This window comes from Podarcis raffonei, chromosome 6 (assembly GCF_027172205.1).
Source record: "Podarcis raffonei isolate rPodRaf1 chromosome 6, rPodRaf1.pri, whole genome shotgun sequence".
Classification (NCBI taxonomy): Eukaryota; Metazoa; Chordata; class Lepidosauria; order Squamata; family Lacertidae; genus Podarcis; species Podarcis raffonei.
Genome location: NC_070607.1, coordinates 37,275,356 through 37,293,832, shown reverse-complemented (window position 1 = coordinate 37,293,832; position 18,477 = coordinate 37,275,356). Strand labels below are relative to the sequence as shown.

The 18,477-nt window shown below is 44.2% G+C and overlaps 1 protein-coding gene across 1 annotated transcript in view; it reads right to left on the bottom strand.

Moving 5' to 3' along the window:
* Positions 1-6,088: 6,088 nt before the first annotated feature.
* The window catches only part of WLS (Wnt ligand secretion mediator), a 38,453-nt gene continuing 26,064 nt past the window's right edge, over positions 6,089-18,477 (bottom strand). Inside the window, exons 3-12 of the mRNA XM_053392102.1 lie at positions 18,076-18,200; positions 16,792-16,953; positions 14,916-15,052; positions 14,396-14,564; positions 13,118-13,215; positions 12,740-12,803; positions 10,696-10,839; positions 9,651-9,734; positions 8,121-8,274; positions 6,089-7,065 (exon numbers count right to left, since the gene is read on the bottom strand). Of these exons, the coding sequence (XP_053248077.1) occupies positions 6,956-7,065; positions 8,121-8,274; positions 9,651-9,734; positions 10,696-10,839; positions 12,740-12,803; positions 13,118-13,215; positions 14,396-14,564; positions 14,916-15,052; positions 16,792-16,953; positions 18,076-18,200 (1,247 nt within the window). The 3' untranslated portion in view covers positions 6,089-6,955. The remainder of the gene's footprint in view (positions 7,066-8,120; positions 8,275-9,650; positions 9,735-10,695; positions 10,840-12,739; positions 12,804-13,117; positions 13,216-14,395; positions 14,565-14,915; positions 15,053-16,791; positions 16,954-18,075; positions 18,201-18,477) is intronic.

Here is an 18,477-nt window from a genome sequence, read left to right as displayed (position 1 = left end):
GCCCTGACCATATGCAGACCAGATGAGCTTGAGCATGATGGTGGCTTGCTTGCTTTACTTTAAAAATAATCATAGAATCATAAAATTGTAGAGCTGCAAAAGCACTCTGAGAGTAATCTAGTTCTTGCAGTTCAGGAATCTCAGATGCCCAGCATGTTTGCACTTCTGTCTCAGCTGGCTTGGTCGTTGTCCACAGAATGGAAGACGGTAGGATCCCCAAGGATGTGCTCTACAGGGAACAGGCTTCAGGAACCAGACAAACTCTGCCACTCAAAGATATCTGCAAATGTGACACGAAGCCTGGCAATTTTAAACTTGCCATGTGAGAATCCGTGGAAGATGATCGCAGTGTTTGGAGACAGACAGTCATGTTGTGCATCTATAGCAGTGACCAGAGGAGGAATGACCACTGGGAGGAGCACGGTGAGAAGAATTTCCATGGTGCATCTGCAGCAGCACAACTCAACACCTTTCATCTGCCCCAGCTGCAACAAAACATCTCTCTCCCATATTGGTCTCTAAAGCCACAGCAGGCACTGTAACTCTCCAATGTTTTGACTTCAACCCCAAAGGTGCACTAATCCATTGTCTCCCGAGACAGACGGATTCCAACAACAACAACTACTGGAATTAGAATCCATGTGCTATGAATATGTTAGGGCACAGCAATGGATAAGTTGCTGGACTCCTGGCTCCCATCAGCCCCAGCCAGCATGGCTAATAGGAATGGCAGAAGTTGTAGTCCCAAAACAACTGGACAGCCACAGGTTCCCCCGCTGCTCTGTTGGGGTTAGACAAATGCCAGCGCCTGCCTGTGGGTTGAAGGGGCCTGTATTCTTAGCTCCTTTCCTGCTCTTCTCTGGACCATGATCAAAAGCACCTGCGATCTGCCGGCTCAAGGAGCGTGTGGGCTCTGTGAGTCTGGTCACGATCAATGCTGATTAATGCACCCGCTGGCTTTCTCCCCAGAGAGCGGGAGTACATAACCATGGTGACTGAAAGCCTCTCTCGCCTGCCCTTTGAACAGAGATTGTTTCCACTTATTGGCAGAAGGCTGCTGCAGGCGAATTCTACCTGTTTTGGTGAGCACACATGTGCCTCAAACACGGAGCCACTGGCTCGCTGTTTTGTCTCCCCACACAATTCTGCCTCGCTGTATTTGTAATTAGAGGAAGATCACCAATGGCTTTCTCCCCTTTTCCCATCCAAAGCATATAAGCTCCAGTGACATCACCGAGTCACTGTGACCATTTTGTAAGTGAAGGCTGGGTAAGCCACAACTTGCCTCCCTCTGAGAGAACTAATCCACTTCAATTTTGCAGCACAATGGGCCCGTGTGTCTGGCTGTTAACTGGAAGACTGGTGGTTCAAGCCCATCCAGTGACTTCTGTGGGCAGGAGTCCTGCATTGCTGCGGGTTGGACTAGATGACTCTTGGGTTCCCTTCCAACTCTGATTCTTAGTCAAGTTGCAGTGCCATCCTTCATAGGATACCCTTGTATTTATTTTATTAAACCCTTAGCAACGCAGAGCATCTAGAACCACAGAATCAAAATTAATTTGAAATTCATTGCAGGGGTTCTGCAGCCACATTTTCTGATGGAAGCTTTCTGTGAATGAAATATTCTCTGCCGGAGAGTGTATTATTAACTCAACGTGTGTTGGGTTTCACAATATACTTTGCGCACCTATCGCTTCCTTCCTTTTTAGATCAGGTTGCTAGGTTGCATCCCGGAGACTGACACTGCATATCTACATCTCCCAGAGATGCTGGACCTGCAGCAGCTGCCATTTCACCAACTTCCTTCATCCGTTCCCTGCCCTTCTCTGATTGATGCAAACAATACAACTCCTTGGAGAAAGCAGTTTTTTGTTTTTTTAAAGGACAGGCCATTTTATGGCTACTGAGGCTGCAATCCTCTGCCCACTTCCCAGGAGTCAATTCCGCTGAATACCTCTGACTAGGCATGCAGAGACTTAACTAAGGAATTCAAACTTGTAGACTCAGTATGTAACCTGGCAACTCTGCCATAAGATGCTGAGAAGAAAACAAGCACACATCAGGCAGCTGTACCCATCATTCTCCCATCTCACCACTAGATGGTCTACTCTGTTAAAATATTTCTGATTCCAACAAAGGAATCAGGGCATCAAATAAAAGACTGGCTTTTATGCCCAAAAGCCTTGCAGGGGCTGATGGTGCTTAGCTAGAGGTGGCCTCTTTTATAATTGGTGGGGGGTGGGTTGTGTAAAATGGTTTTAAAATATTCATTTGGCTTCACAACACTTCCTATCCCTTGGGCTCGGTAGCAATAATACCGTCCCTTGACACTAATGCAGGCACATTAAGTCCCATCAATGGAAAATGTGGAGAGCACTCAGAGGTTTTGCAGCTGCAACAACAAAAAAAGCCCAAAGCATTTCTGTCAGGCAAGAGGCCTTTCTAATGAACAAACAGTTTTAAAAAGAATGATTTCGGGAAAGGAAATGACATGCAGCATAGCTGGGAATCCAAGGTGATGCAGTGAATAGTGGTGGTTTTTGAGCAGGGGACGCCAACTAGTTTGAACCTCTGCTCAGTGTTGGGAACTCAGTAACCTTTAACTCAAGCTCAAGCTACTTTAGAGCTGTTGCGCTGATACACATAATGCAATATGTGGCTCAGGATCAAGATGAGAACGGGCCTCTGCAGTGGCTCCCCATCTGTGGAATGCTCTCCCCAGGGAAGTTCACCTGGCACCTTCATTATACACCTTTAGGCACCAGGCAAAAACATTCCTTTTTAACCAGGCCTTTGGTTGATCTTATTGACATCCAACACCCTTTTAGAATGTGGTTATTTTGGGGTTTTTTAAATTGGGTTGTTGTTTTTATTTTTGTTCTGTATTTTGTGGTTTTATATCTTGATTTTATTCTGTGAACCGCCCTGAGATCCCTGGGTATAGGGTGGTATATAAATTCAATCAATCAATCAATCAATCAATCAATAAAATAATAATAATAATAATAATAATAATAATAATAATGTGACCACTCATAAAACCATGGAGTTGGGAGGGACCCTCAAGGGTCATCTAGCCTAACCCCCAATGAACTGGTGGAACTCACTGCCACAAGAGAAGTGACAATAGATCTTCAAGCTGGGTAACAAATTGATCCACAGATGCCTACTAGTACATTATGGCTGCATGGGAGCTCCAGGTTTTGTTTGTTTTCTTCCTGTAACTCTTCTAAATTGAGTTCACCCATGGGATACAAATGCATATCAATACAAAAAGAAATAAATGAATTGGCTTAAACTAGTAACAGGATCACGTTTTGAGGCCAAAAGAAGAGGAACAGTAGAAGGCAGCTATTGCTTCCAAGCCCTGCTTGTGGACTCCTTGAAGGCCACTGGTTGGGCAAGAGTGGGCAGCAAGATGCTGGACCTTTCGTCTGATCCAGCAGGGCTCTTACGCTCACAAAAACAACCAGAAACCAAAACAAGATGCCCAGTGCAGGGTTCCACCCAGCAGGCTATGTCCTCCCCTCTTCCATTTCCCCAGCTCAACAGTTGTATGCAGGGACTACCCAAGGATCCACATGTGGAGAAGGGAGTTCCACATTAACACTCCAAATTAAACCACATGTTCTTCCTGCACTATAGAAGTGACCCTTAAACTGTGGGGGCACTGAGCAATGGAGAAGATCCTACAGCACATGGGAACTTTCTAAACCTAACCATCACAACAACAGACCCTTCCAAGTGTTTCTATTTTCCTGGGACGTCCCTGGTTTAGGGACGCCATCCTGGTTTCTTATTTGATCCCAGAATGTCCTGCTTTTCCTTAGGATGCCCCTACTTTCATTGCAGAAATGTTGGAGGGTATGAAGTTATCCGACCCCCCGAGCCGTCTGAAGGCAATCCTGTATAGGGAAGGTTTCTTAATGTCTTAACGCTTTATTTTGCTTTTATATATGCTGGAAGCTGCCCAGAGTGGCTGGGACTACCCAGCAAGATGTGTGGGGTATAAATAGTAAAGTTATCATTATGGAATGGGGCGTCCCTATTATCATCAGGGAAGGTATTTTTGCCTGACAGTATAAAACTCCCTTTTGTGTTGGTTTCATTTTAAATCCTAGGCTACACTACCCTGCTGCCAGCAGATGGCAGCAAACAGCTTCGACATGCAGGACGAGTCACTAATTTTTAAATCAGATTTCCCAAATCAAGATAGGCAGCTAGAAGACATAAAGTTCTTTGGAACAGAGACGCATCTATTTGGTTTGATTTCCAGGAGTCTTTTTTCCTTGGGGGGAAAAACAAACTCATTTAGACATAGGGATTTAGCTGGAGGATGGGTTGGAAACTGGCAGGTGCTTCAGAATACCCCTAACATAACTGCGTATTTTGGAGTCTGCAAATTTGGGGGGAGATGATGCCTCTTGGAAATATATGCCATTACTGCAGAATAGTGAAAAGGAGCAGCAGTCCTCAAACTCTTGCTTCATTGCCTCCCCACATTTCCAGTGACTATTGAAGAAGGAAGATGTAGAGCTTCCCTCTCAAAAAGGGAAATGTTGGAGATAAATGCTGCTGTGCTGTGCTCAGAGAATGGCACTCTGCACATGCTTGAAAATGCTCTTATGTTCTGTACATGTGCCAGGGCTGGGCTCTGGCACTAAAACCTAGTGTTTCTTGGGAAGAGGGAATGGTGATTATACCAGCCTGGGAATTGTTGTTTGGGGGTAGGAATAGCAACACTCAGAACTATACTTCCCAGGATTTATTTGGGGGGGGGTCGTGGCTGTTTAGAGGTAATGATACTGCTTCGAAGCAGCATGGTCCAGCTTTAAATGCACAAGGATACGGTGCAAGAATGATAATCAGCCTACAATTCAAAATTTGGATATGTTCAGGTTCTCAGAAAGACTGCTAGCAAATCCTGGACGTTTACGTGCTCAGGATAGGGCCCCCTGCTAGGCTCTGGTGCAGCAAATCTAAGCCATCAGACCTCTGCAGTGTGAGCCTTCTTGTTCCTTGCCACTTTCCCCCATCTTGCTTCTTATCCTTACCCATACCTTTTGGTTATTGCCTAGCAACCACAAAATGCAGTTATGCTTCTCCATGGATATAGCACAACAGCCTTCCTGGTGAGGTGCAATCTTGGCACAAAGTAGCCGACTTCTGATTCCATGTGACAGGGCAGCCCCTGAACCTTGGAGAGCTGTGCAGAAGCGATTTCAGCAGGCATTGCTTGCCAGAATTCAGACATTAAGATATTGTGTGTGTGTGTGTGTGTGTGTGTGTGTGTGTGTGTGATATCGAGAGAGAGAGAGAGAGAGAGAGAGAGAGCGCTTGGGCCAGTCAGTCTCTAACTAGCCCACTTCACAGGGTTGCTGCAAGGATGAAAACACACAGAGAGAACCATGAAACCCTGAGCTCCTTGAAGGCAAGGCAGGCTATAAATTTAATACATCCTCCACAACATCATAAACACATGGAGAGCAAAGCCACATGTGCTATTCCCCTCTGGGAGAGGGCTCACCTTGGGTGGGGGGGGTGTGGAGGTAGTGGCTGTCCCGTTTATTATTTGACTATCCTCTACAGACCTACAATTGTGCGGAAGGTAATGCTTGGGTTGTAGCCTTTCTCTTTGTCTTCGAGACGGTGTGGGTTAAACTGAATTACATCACTAAGAGCTGGAGGGAAAGTTGAGACTTGGCTTCTTGCACAAGTTGTCCTGCAGAGTTTGCACAACTTCCTGCTCTCCCCCCACCCCTTGATGATAAAGGGATCCCCTTCTTCCTTCTCCAGAAAACATGAGTCCAGCTCTGTGCGATAGACAAAAAAGGGGAATGCTGCTTGGCCCAATGAAAGATCACACACACAAACACACACGCTCATCACCATCCATTTACCTGACTTAAGTTTACAGTTCTGAACCTATGCAGGGGCAATGGTCCACTGGAATGCACTCAATTTCCAGCAGATGTCAGCATTCTCTTTTCCACTCCTTTCCACAGGTAGATTTAAGGAGACAGCTTAAAACAGAGCAGCAACATTTGCTTATGTTTCCCTACCAAAAAATAAATAAATAAGCAAAAGCCAGAATTATTTGTATATTTTATTCATAGTATAAAAGAAAAGAAAAAAAGATCTACAGTATTCCCCAAGTTACATGGAGCATTTATTTAAAAAAGAAAAGGAATAGAAACAGAACAAAAGAATTAAACAGTGCACACGAACAGCCCTTTCACCTCCGTGGGTTATGTATCATACAAGTAAACAGGGATTCTTGGGGCATATAAAAAGATATCTACACCAGATAGACTTGTTAGTATTCACAGCACGCACGCACGCACGCACGCACGCCCACACTTGCACACAAATAGCCCGACTTAAAGCTGAAATGACCTTATTTGTACCAAAACTTTACAAAAAGTAGTTTTATACTAGACTAGAAAAGAAGTCATGAATGTGCTTATTAAAGCATGTAAATGTTAACCATTACGTGTGATATAAATAAAGAACAAAAAATGGTTCTAAACGTAGGTTTTGGGAGTGTGGAATAAAAAAACCTTGACTTGGGGAAGCACAAAGTATTCCAACTCTGTTTCCCAAACATGTCCCTATATCAGAAGGAGCAGCAGGTGTGTGGGTAATGAGTAAGGTATTAAATCAAAGGTCCTACATGGAAACGGGCACCTCTCCTTTCCATACATCAATTCTCACTCTCAATCATCCCCCACCCCACCTTCTGCAGTTAACACCCAAGACAAACTAAAGAGTGTCGTGGGGGGGAAAAGTCAAAAGAAAGATACACTACTATCAAAGCAGCATTTCCACCAGGTTGCCACCATTCCGTGAAAATGCCCCGTCAGTGCCAGGCACTTTAGGGATGATTTTAGACACAGATCATCACCCTTTCCATGTGTCGCCCACAGTTTGTGCCTGATGAGTCCTGCTTTAGTGATTACTCCTGGGCTTCCTTGCGAGCCAGTTTGTAAACCTCTGTCGGTCCGTCCACGTGGGTTATGGTGGTAGTGAGCTGAAGCTCTTCTCCGCTGTTTACTCCCAGGTCTCCTGGAAAAAATAAAATAAAGCCATGTTTCAGACAAAAGCTCAGTCTTGGCATGAGGACAGTCACGGACCAGGCCTCCATGAGGCCTTTGAAAGAGAATATTCTTTTTGAAAAGCTGGCAGTAAGGGAACACCTTTTTAAAAGTCTGCATCAAACTTTAAAGCAGAGATTTAATTCAGGAATTGCCTTTGAGAGTTCTGTCTGAGGCAGGATTTGGTACATAAGAACACATCCTTAAACTGATCAGTCCACACGATCAGTACAAGCCAAAAGAGGTGATTCCACATGCCATTTCTGGGTCACAATGATCTAGCCACAACTGGGCACAGGCAGACTTTAGGTTAAAGGGTTCTACTATTTTAACTAAAACTTTGAGGTGAAATAGAGCCAGTTGAGAAATAATATACCTCAAATACCAAACCAGCATGGACTTAATCATGGCTTGTAGTCCTGAATCTGGCAATTAACTTTTTAGGACAGGCCTACATGTCACTAAAGGAAAAGTGGGTTTCTGTCTGAATACATGCTCAGCTCAGGATTTTGTTTTCTGTACAGGGGCTTAACAGTTCTGTCACAAAAATATCAACTCCTGGTTTCCCCCCACCATCTCAGCAGCCTCCTTTAGAAGGGGTGGGACATGGGAGAGAAAGCCTTTTTGCCACTGCCTTGGTGGCAACACTGCCCATCACCCGGAGATCGACCAGCAATTACAAAACAACTTCCACACACCTTACACTCAAAGAAACATAGGAGAGAGCCTGCTTTATCAGGTCAGTGGCTCATCTAAGTCTAGCATCCTGTTCTCACCCAATGCCTATGGGAAACCCTTCATGATTAGAACAGGAGGCAGAATGATCCCCAAAACCGCAATATAGGTTTTCCTCGGCTACCCTCAACATAGGAACATTCATTAGCAGTCACAACTCCATGCTACCAATACAACTAGGCTACCAATGAGAGGATACCCGGACTTAAAACACACAGAAGCCCCCGTCTTCTAAAAATAAAATAAAATAGTGAGGTGACTTCAACCCAAGCCACTGCTGCATGAGCCCACCGTTCGATTGCTCTTCAACGTAGTTTTTGTGTGAGGGAGCATACAAGAACATCAGAGCAAAGACGTAAAGATTCCACATCCCGTAGATCCCTGTGAAAAAGGCACTGTTCACTTGGACGGTGTAGTCGCCCCATTTCCAGCTGCCTTCAGTCACCTACCCAGGAGAAAGAGAAGGTAAAACCAAGTGAGGAACAGAGCAAGCAGGAAAAACAACCGAATCCCAACCACACCCTTAGAGAAACGGCCCTTTCTGTGTTGGAAATCGCAACTCCCATTCCTTTTCCAGATTCCTCATTCCTAGGCGTGAGCTTACTGGTTTGCTTTCTCTACATACAATGACTAGAAGAAAAGGAAACATGGCCAATCCTATCTTGAACCATGATGGGCCACGTGGCTCAGGCGGTGGAATTGTATGCACCATTTGACACCTGCAGAGCTGGCCACGCACTACAACCACACTCACATGATAGCTAGTTGTTAGGAGACTTCAATTCCCCTCACAGAACTACACTTCTTAAGAGTGTCTTAACCATGGGTAGGCAAACTAAGGCCCGGGGGCCGGATCTGGCCCAATCGCCTTCTAAATCTGGCCCGTGGATGGTCCGGGAATCAACCCGTTTTTACATGAGTAGAATGTGTCCTTTTATTTAAAATGCATCTTTTATTTAAAATGCATTTATAGGGCATAGGAATTTGTTCATTTTTATTTTTATTTTCAAAATATAGTCTACCGCCCCGCCCCCCACAAGGTCTGAGGGACAGTGGACTGGCCTCCTGCTGAAAATTTTTGCTGACGGTCAATCCTTCTTCCCAGGGAATTATGGGAATTGTAGCTGTGTGAAGGGAAAAGGAAAGGTCTTCAAACAACTTTCAGCACCCTTAACAAACGGCAGGTGACATCATCTGCAGCACAGCCAATGGCATGTTACAGTTTAAAATTCCCTTAACGGCGTTTCAAACTGTAATTTATCGCCACTGCAGCAAAGCAGCAGAGGCACTGGCGCTTTCCGGGTGACATTGGCTGCAGTGTGTCACTTGGAAGAAGGAGCCGTTTCTTAGTAAGGGAGCATCTGTGCTTTGTCAGCAGCAAGCAAGCAGGTGGAGAAGAGTGGAGTACCCCCAGTTTTGCCAGCTGGGGGCAGGAGGAGATGTAGGGGCCCCATTTCAGGTGGCACAATGCGTTGTGCTGCCCCTGGAAGCAATGCAGTGTGGGTAAATGTTTCATAGGGGAACACTTCTGGGCCCCATTCGCCCATGCTCTCCAACATCTCCGCTACATGGTTAAAGCTCCAAATCCGGGGGGGAAATGCACACAGTCTTGTCTCGGAAGAATAAGCGACCCCAATCCTGAATGCAAAGGTTATTTGTTGATTCCAACAGGTAATTAGTGAAGGACCAGATGAAAGCCCTTACCCAAAAGCACCATAAAGTTTCTCCAGCGGGTTTTAAAAGGCCACAGCCCAACCACCACGTAGAAAATTTTTTTTGGGGGGGAACACCTCTGTGGAAAGTCATTTTTAGGATACTCACCTGACTGACAATGAAAAATATTATGGTCATGGCTGCACAAGCTAATGTGATTAGCATCAAGAACTTGAATCTGAAAATCAGCCCCTAGGGAGACAAAGAAACATAACAAGTGTGTGTTTAGGGGGAATATAGCTTCAAATATAGCTTCAAAGATTACTGGGAAAGCAAGCAAGAGTGAGACAGTCAGGTCAGCACCTTTAGTCTCAAAGAACTTTGCTGTCAATATCCTGATCTCTTCTGATGGGATAAGCCTTTGTTTTGCTTGCCACCCTTAAAGCTTTGGCTTGGTGAGCATTCAACATACAGCATGTTTAACCCTTGCTGCCTGGCAGCATCTCGATGGGGGGTGAGAAGAGAGGGATAGAAGATTACCACGGCAAGTGCTGGACCTTTCACCCAGCACAGGGCAGGGCAGTGTGGCTTCCCTGGCTTCCCAATGCCGCGCACTGCTGCTGCCCGTTACCAATAAAGGAGGGCAGGTGAGCTAGCGGGGAGCAGCCAAATGGTTCTGCTGTGACTGCACTGCGCTACCTGCTGCCCCCCTGCTCCACAACAGGCAGTGGCACACACACTGGGAAGGCATCACACTGAGCTCCCACACTGCCCTACCAGCCGCTACCAATGCAAAGCTTGAGAAGCATGGCCAAGGAATGAAGGAAGGGGAAGGGGCTCCCGGGACAATTGCTTGAGCAGCGGCTGCAGCACAATGGAAATCACTCACTGGGAAAGCTTATTCGCCACTGCAACTCTTCTCTTTGTGAAATTCTGCTTTGCGGAATCCCAGGATTGTAGTTTCTGTGTAATCAGGTGGGTTTTTTTTGTGGTGTGTGTGGAGAATAATGCCTTCAGCAATGTCCAGGACAGTGGTTTTTCAACCAGGTCCAGACTTGGCACTGTTAAAACCATCCTGTATCTTCTTCCCGCGAAGCTCTTGTTAGTGGCAAAACAAGCTCCGCTCTTTGGTTACAATTCACTAGTAACCTGATCAGAATATTGATGCAAAGTGGCCTTTTAAAAAGAAGACATTCCTGCTCAGGCTCCTTACCTCATAGTGAAGCCTGCGCACTTTGCTCATTGCTGGGAGGCTGGATTGCTTGCCACTGATATTTCTGAACACTTGAAACACCATGAAACACAGGAACAAGAAGTAGAGGCAGAGGCATATTCCGGCAACGATAATAAATGCCATCTGAGCAGTAAAGTTAAGTTGCTTGACATACACACAGTAAAACACGAGGCGGAGACAGCAACAATGGGCAATTCAGTTGGCTTTGGGAAGTTAACACAACATGGCTCTGTTCTTAAGGATAAGCGGGGGGGTGTGTGTGTGTGCTCCATTTACTATACGTGTAAAAATGAGGCAGAGCATACAAGAAGTCCCAGACCTGATGTGCTGTTACTGTTCCCCTTGGCTCTTGACAAGGCATCAATGTGGGATAAAATATTGAAAACGTCAGAAGGCTAAAACAACCTCAGCTGGTATTGTCAGCTCTATTGTGCTGGAACACAGAGAAGATGCTCAGAAGCAGCAGCCACCTTGCAATCTTAAGGAAAGGCCTGCTGCATGGAGAGGTGCAATGCAGCCAGAGCAGAACATTAGCCGTGTAAGAATTTAGCGACCCTTTGAAAGTGCTTCTGGCCCAGGCATGTGGTTTCCAAAAACGAGCAAGCTCAGCAGAAATGTTTTTAGGTTCACAGGCATGCCAGAAAAACAAAATATTTTAAAATGTAAAAACAGGAGGGGAGGTACACAAAGACAAGTTTACAGCAGGATGAGGATGAAAGGAGATCCAGAAGAACTCAGGGAAATTTCCAGCAGATTGGCCCCGACTCCCAATTGCTTAGTAACAACAAGCCTGATTCACAAAAAGTTCAGCTGCATAAACAAAAGGCACGGTAGGGAAAACCAGGAGTGGATTTCTGCTGTTGTACTACAACAGGTAAAGGTAAATGACCCCTAGACAGTTAAGTCCAGTCAAAGGCGACTATGGGTTGCGGTGCTCAGCTTTCCGGTTCATGTGGCCAACATGGCTAAACTGCTTCTGGCACAATGGGGCACTGTGACAGAAGCCAGAGCACATGGAAATGTCCTTTACTTTCCCACAGTAGTGGTACCTATTTATCTACTTGCGTTAGTATGCTTTCGAACTGCTAGGTGACAGAAGCCAGGACAGAGCAATGGGAGCTGACCCTGTCCCACGGATTGGAACTGCCAACCTTCTGATCAGAAAGCCCAAGAGGCTCAGCGGTTTAGACCCCAGCGCCACCGTCTTGTGCTAGAAACAAGATTGCTGGGCTGAGAATGTGACCTGGCCCTTAACTCTCAGTGTATGTCTGCTCTCTTGAGCAGGTATGGTTGGCAAACCTTAAGGTTCAAGCAAAAATAACCCAAACAAGAATACCGTGGTACCTCAGGTTACATAAACTTCAGCTTACAGACGCTTCAGGTTACAGACTATGCTAACCCAGAAATAGTACCTTGGGTTAAGAACTTTGCTTCAGGATGAGAACAGAAATTGTGCTCCGGCAGTGCAGTGGCAGTGGGAGGCTCCATTAGCTAAAGTGGTACCTCAGGTTAAGAACAGTTTCAGTTTAAGAATGGACCTCCAGAACGAATTAAGTTCTTAACCCGAGGTACCACTGTACCCCCACCCCAAAAGCAAGTGGATTCCACAAGCCTGAAGTTTACCTGTTCCTGATTCAGCCTGCAAGCTTAAAAGCACAGCAAAGCCATTCAACTTTTATCACCGCCCTTGTAGCTTGATAAGTCTAGTCACTTTTGTGTCCTCCAACTAGCTAGCTGGGTAGACAACCAACAACATGCTTGTTTCTTGTTCTAGTAACATCCCCACAGAAAGGAGCCTCTACAGGAGAATCATCATCAAATCAATTGCCAAATTCATGAAATACATTCAAAGGATACCAGAGGTGGTCCATAATATTTATGTGAAAAGTTCCTATCAGTTTGGCCATGTCAACAGGTTTTTCAGTATGTTCAGAAAGTCCTTGAAGAAAATGCAGCCCCTTTCCCAATACCCTATGACAAGCAAAACACACAATTTTTGTTGATGCGAACAGCGAAAGGATACAGCCAGTTCAGTGCCAACATCTGTGGTCCAGATACTGTAGAACGGATTTTTTAATTGTACCCCTCTGGAAATTGAAAGGAACAAGCAGATTAAATTACACATGGCAAAGTATACAATAAGGCAGCAATTCCCCTTGGGATCTGAAAGGACCAGAGGCAGAGCATTGCTCAAGGAGAGCTCTGTTGGTTTCATGCAAGCAAAGCTTAACTCTATATATTGGAAGATTTCAAAGAACATTTGCAGCTGGAAAAGTGTTCTGGCATTAATAATTTTCTTATTATCATAAGCCGCTTTTTAGAACAAAAAAAAAAAAAAAACCTAAAACCAAACACATTAAGATTATGTGAACCCTCTTAAAAATAAAAAGTCTCCAGTTACCTCTCACACATGTCAAAGACAAAGAGGCAGAAGGCGCCCACAGCTATTGGTCCAACTTGTTTCCAGTAAGCAGAGAAATGATTTCGTTCACTCTGATCCTAAAAATAAAATTAGGAGACAACAGAATGATTTGCAAATGGGTAGTAGGAATAACAATAATTTATTATTTACACCCTGCCCATCTGGGCGGCTACCAACAGAATAATAATAATACAGGAAGAAGAAGAAGAAGAAGAGATAAAACATCAAAAACTTCCCTAAACAGGGCTGCCTTCAGATGTCTTCTAAAAGTCAGATAGTTGTTTTTCCTTGACATCTGATGGGAGGGCATTCCACAAGGCAGGCACCACCAGCAAGAAGGCCCTCTGCCTGGTTCCCTGCAGCTTCACTTCTCGCAGGGAGGGAACTGCCAGAAGGCCCTCGGCACTGGATCTCAGTGTATGATGGGGGAGGAGACGCTCGTTCAGGTATACTGAGCCAAAGCTGTTTAGGGCTTTAAAGGTCAGCACCAACACTTTGAATTTGTGCTCAGAAACGTACTGGGAGCCAATGTAGGTCTTTCAGGACTGGTATTATGTGGGCTCGGCAGCCACTCCCAGTCACCAGTCTAGCTGCTGCATTCTGGATTTAGTTGTATTTTCCGTGTCACCTTCAAAGGTAGCCCCATGTAGAGCGCATTGAAGTAGTTGAAGTGGGAGATAACCAGTAGGAAAGAAACAATAATAATGATTTAACCTGTGTAACCAATGTGCTACTCAAGCAGGTGAAGAGTAAGTATTACTGAAGCACACTTCAAAACAGTGCTAGTTCCTTGACACCATCTCTGAGAGTGGGGACTGAGATGACCCAGGATCCATTTCTGATGGCATCTAGTGCAATTTGGACCCCGATTGCCACCCCAGTTCCAGGATAGTGCAGAATGAAGCAGGGTTTCTACCAGCCCCTTATCCCAGACATCATTAGCAGCGGGGCTTTGGATGTGGTGGAAGCCATGTGGCTCCATCACGCCCTGCTGCTGCCAGGCCAGGGTTAGGATTGCTCTGCCCACCTGATACGACTTACAGAATTACCTTCTCATCTGCTTCAAATCCATGAACTAAAAACCCCCTCATACATTCATCCTATGTTTCTGATTGCCTGCCTTTATTCTGCAGAAAGGGGGAAGAAAACCCTCTTAAAATACTTTCTCCATTGCCAATAACACACACACACACACACACACACACACACACACACAGAGAGAGAGAGAGTATTATGCCCAGAAACGATCATACCCACCATCATATGCTCTCCACAGAAGATGATCCAAAAGGACAAAAGCATAGCGTAGAAGATTCCTTGGCGAATGTCTCCAAATAGCAACATCCACGTCCAGTCAAATCCAATAGAAAACCACTCTACTGGAATATTTATGAAGGTCATAGAGATCCCAAGAGCAAAGATAACTCTGGAAAACAACAACAACAACAACAATGGTGCTTTCAGTGCTCCCTTTCAGAGAAACTGCTGCTGCATTCACCCCAATGAAAAATTTGTGAGGGATTTAATAATGCAGTGTTGGGGATGGGGAAGGAGAAATGCCAGAGGGGGGAATCCGAACGGAAGGAGGAGAGCTCTGAGCAGAGACAACATTCCACACACACTCTCTAATTATACACTGGCCACCCGACTGCTTTTCAAAGAAGCTATAACTTAATGCACTCTTTGTAGAGAGCAAAGGATTCATAGCTTTGGTAATAGGATTCCTCCTTAAAGCAAGACTCAGGAGGCTACACCTGTGTCATCTATCTTTACTCACTTTTCCAGGAGTACAGGTGGTCGCGTCATCATCATGATCCGCCTCCAGTACCAAATCATGATGATGAAGATGCTCGGAGTAAGGAAGGTTTTCATCGCAAACCACACCTTTGTAAACCCTCCGTTCTGATGGATACCCTGGAGAAGAGAGAGCAAATTGAAAACGCTGCCTTTCTTCACTTTCCCAACATTAAGATCCATTTGACATTAACTACAACACCTTGCAACAAACATCGTGAAGCTCAAGTAACAACTATATTTGGGGAAGGAAGAAAGCCCTGCGAAGAAACCGAGCACATGAAGCAAGTTCTTCAATTAGCCGCTTAATCATGAAAATATTGTAACAAACAGATTAACTTCGTCCTGGAGCAAATATTTTGAATAATCTTTTTATATGTAACCGACGAAGAATCGGAAGTAGTTTCTCTCTTTGTTTTCTTCTTTCATTCTTACATTGTTTTTATCTTCTTTCTTCTCTTTTCCGTGTGTGTGTGTCTACTCTGAGTCACTGAGGGAATTGTACACACATGAAGGTAATGGCTGGCTGGTGAAAGACCCTGTGTGTGAGAGGCAGGAAAGGGAAGATACTGGGGTGGGAGGAGAGAGGCTGGGAGAAGAAAAGAAAGCTCCCAGGAGGAGCTTGGCGAGCCCACCCCTTTCTGTGTGAGACAAGAGTTCAAGATCTACCTTTGAGAGAAGACTTTGCATTTTGATTTTCTTTCTTTCAATTTAGATTAGCTTTTTATTGTATTGTATTATGAAAAACATCAATAATTTTTTATGGGGGGGGAATATTAGCTTCCATATCAGATAGTCCTAACAAGATGATCAAAATGAGACCCATACTTAAGACCCTCAGTTGTAATCCAGTCCCGGTATACCTATTTTTCTCAATATCCCTTCCCCACCCCCCCTGCTTTAGTTCCTCCAGAGACCTGTTTCTCCAGTGGAATTCACACACTTTCACCCAAAGGCAGACGGCATGTGACAGGCAAAGGCTGGTGGCCAGGCGGAATTGCTGGCAATCAAGAGACCCATTCCTAGCACAGCAAGTGACAAGCTAGTTAATGCAGTGGGGGAAGGGGAGGATAATAGCTGGAGCAATGACAGAGGGAGAAATCCCCAGGGAACAATGAGGCTCTGAGGAGGGACAGCATTCCACACAAACTGCCTAATTATACACCATCACTTCATTTTGAAGAAGCTGTTAACTTCATGCACTCCTTGTAGAGAGCAAAGGATTCATATTTTTGGTAATCTGGTCTTTCTTAAAGCAAGATTCAGGAAGCCACATCTGTGCTTATTTCATTCATACTAGAAAACTGTGGCTTAGTTCTCTTGAATGCCCGTTTTAACATGAAAAAGAATCTTTAAGCAGAATCAAAACATCCCAGAAAGTTAATTCATTAGCCTGTTGACTAATGAACTATTAGTCTGTTGGTTGACAACTCTGGCTTCTTGATCCGTTTACAGTTAAATTAGTTAACAGGAGGTTAAAAGCGAGGTGGGAGGGAAACTGCTTTACTTGCATGAGCAGAATTATTACATAAGGATTTCGGAGGTGTATAAACAGGATTATTACATGCTCACTTTGTTGTTAACTTACCCAAAATTCCCTAGAACAGAGCAACGTGCATGACTGATTTACACACTTTTTTTTAAAAAAAAAGAAAGCTGGCACAAAAATTCTTGGGAGGTATCTTGGCAGGGTTGCCCATTATGATGGGTGTGGTATGCCATCTTTCTAATGTTCCTATCTTATTCCATTCAACAAATCAGAAGTTAAGAGTCTCCACCTTCCAAAGGCTATCCCATACAAAATACGTTTTGACACCCTAGCAATTACAGTTGCTTTTAAGTTTGAAGGGAACACTTACCACTAGACTGATATCTTTGATTTCTCCAATTCCCACATTGATGCGTTCCCTTTCATTCACAGGTAGACGGATATTGATCAGGTAGAATTTGTGAGCAACAGTTCCAATCTCCATGAATGGAAGCACCTCACAGTCATAGAACTTGCCTTCATTCTCTATAGTCTATTGGAAGACCAGGAGAGGGAAAGAGACAACCGTCAGCACTGGTTTTTCAAGTGCTCTTAAAAATGCCTACGTTTTGTAAAATGGCAGGTTATTTTGGCTCAGGAGGGTAACGAGAGACGGAGATGTTTCTTTAAAAAAACACACAACCCACCCCCTGCTCTTCCCATATCATTAGCTTAGGCTTAGGATGCGTGAAAAGTAATAGAAATACATTTAACTAATACTTTCCCCTCAGTAATTTTGCCTTCCACAAATGGTAACTAAAGGTTCAAAAATCAGCTGGTACAACTACTGATGGGGAAAATATCCTTGCCGTTCCTACTTGGGGGGGGGGGGAATCATGAACATCTGTGAAAACAATACATTCAATAAATGGGAAGTCCAATGCCACATCCAAAAGGAGTGTAGGATGTTGTAAGCCGTGGTTGAAAAAAAAGCATCATGCAAACAGTTTATAATAATAATAATAATAATCCTTTGCTGATTTTGCTGCAAACTGTTCTGCTATTTACTACGTAAACCATGACGTAGTGGGAGAACTTGTTCATAACTTATGGACAGAGTAAAGTCTCCCAGGCAATGGAGGTAGACCTTGTGTGCTCACAAGAGATGTTCTCCAAACCCCATTTTGTCTGAGATGGGAGACCTAAAGATCATACTGGAAAGCCAAAGCACAATCCCATGGGGACAGCAGTTATCTTTAGCAAATATCCTATTTTACAGCCTGATGAACACATATCTTGACATCAAGGGAATACCTGCCTTTCCAAAGCTCTTACACTAGCAGGTTCAAGAAGATTTTCTCTAACAGATACTGTGCAGGCAGGCTCCTGGAACAGCTTATCGCTGACTTTAAATTGTTTTTTGAACATTTTAAATAGCTCTTTGTTTTTACTGATATTTTTTATTGTTTTATTCTTTCTTTGTAAACCAATTTGAGGTTTTATTACAACCAAGTGTTATATAGAACTTTGTAAAAATGTGGGGAAAGAACCTAAGTGTTGCATGTTTTTGAAAGCAAAAGTTACATAAAGTCTTTTGGGAACAATACTTTTTTTTTAAAAAAAACAACAACCCGAAAATCCTAGCGATATCCAACAAGAACCAGAAGGAACCTACTTTTGGAGCTCCAAATTTACATTTTAGCTTTCGGGTCTCAACTTCGTGTGCCATTTCTACCCACTCCTCGCTCATGTCGTCACGGTACGCTAAGGACACATCAAGCATAATTTCTGCATTTTCTTCTGTAAGAACAAAGCAATCAAAACTTGTTACAGAAAGAAGCAGGTAGAGCATGAAAAGCAGGATAAAATTATTATTAAAATCTGCTAAGTCACTTTATCTTGCCCAAGGCAACCCAAAGCGACATACAAAATCGCTCATTGGGGCGATTAAATTATACATAAAGTTTACTTGTTTCACATTTGAAAGAAGAAAATCCAGGCTGTTAGATCCATGATGCTCTGGGATAAAGTCTAATCCTTGCTGTGTACACGATTTAGAATGGAGCCCTTTTTCACA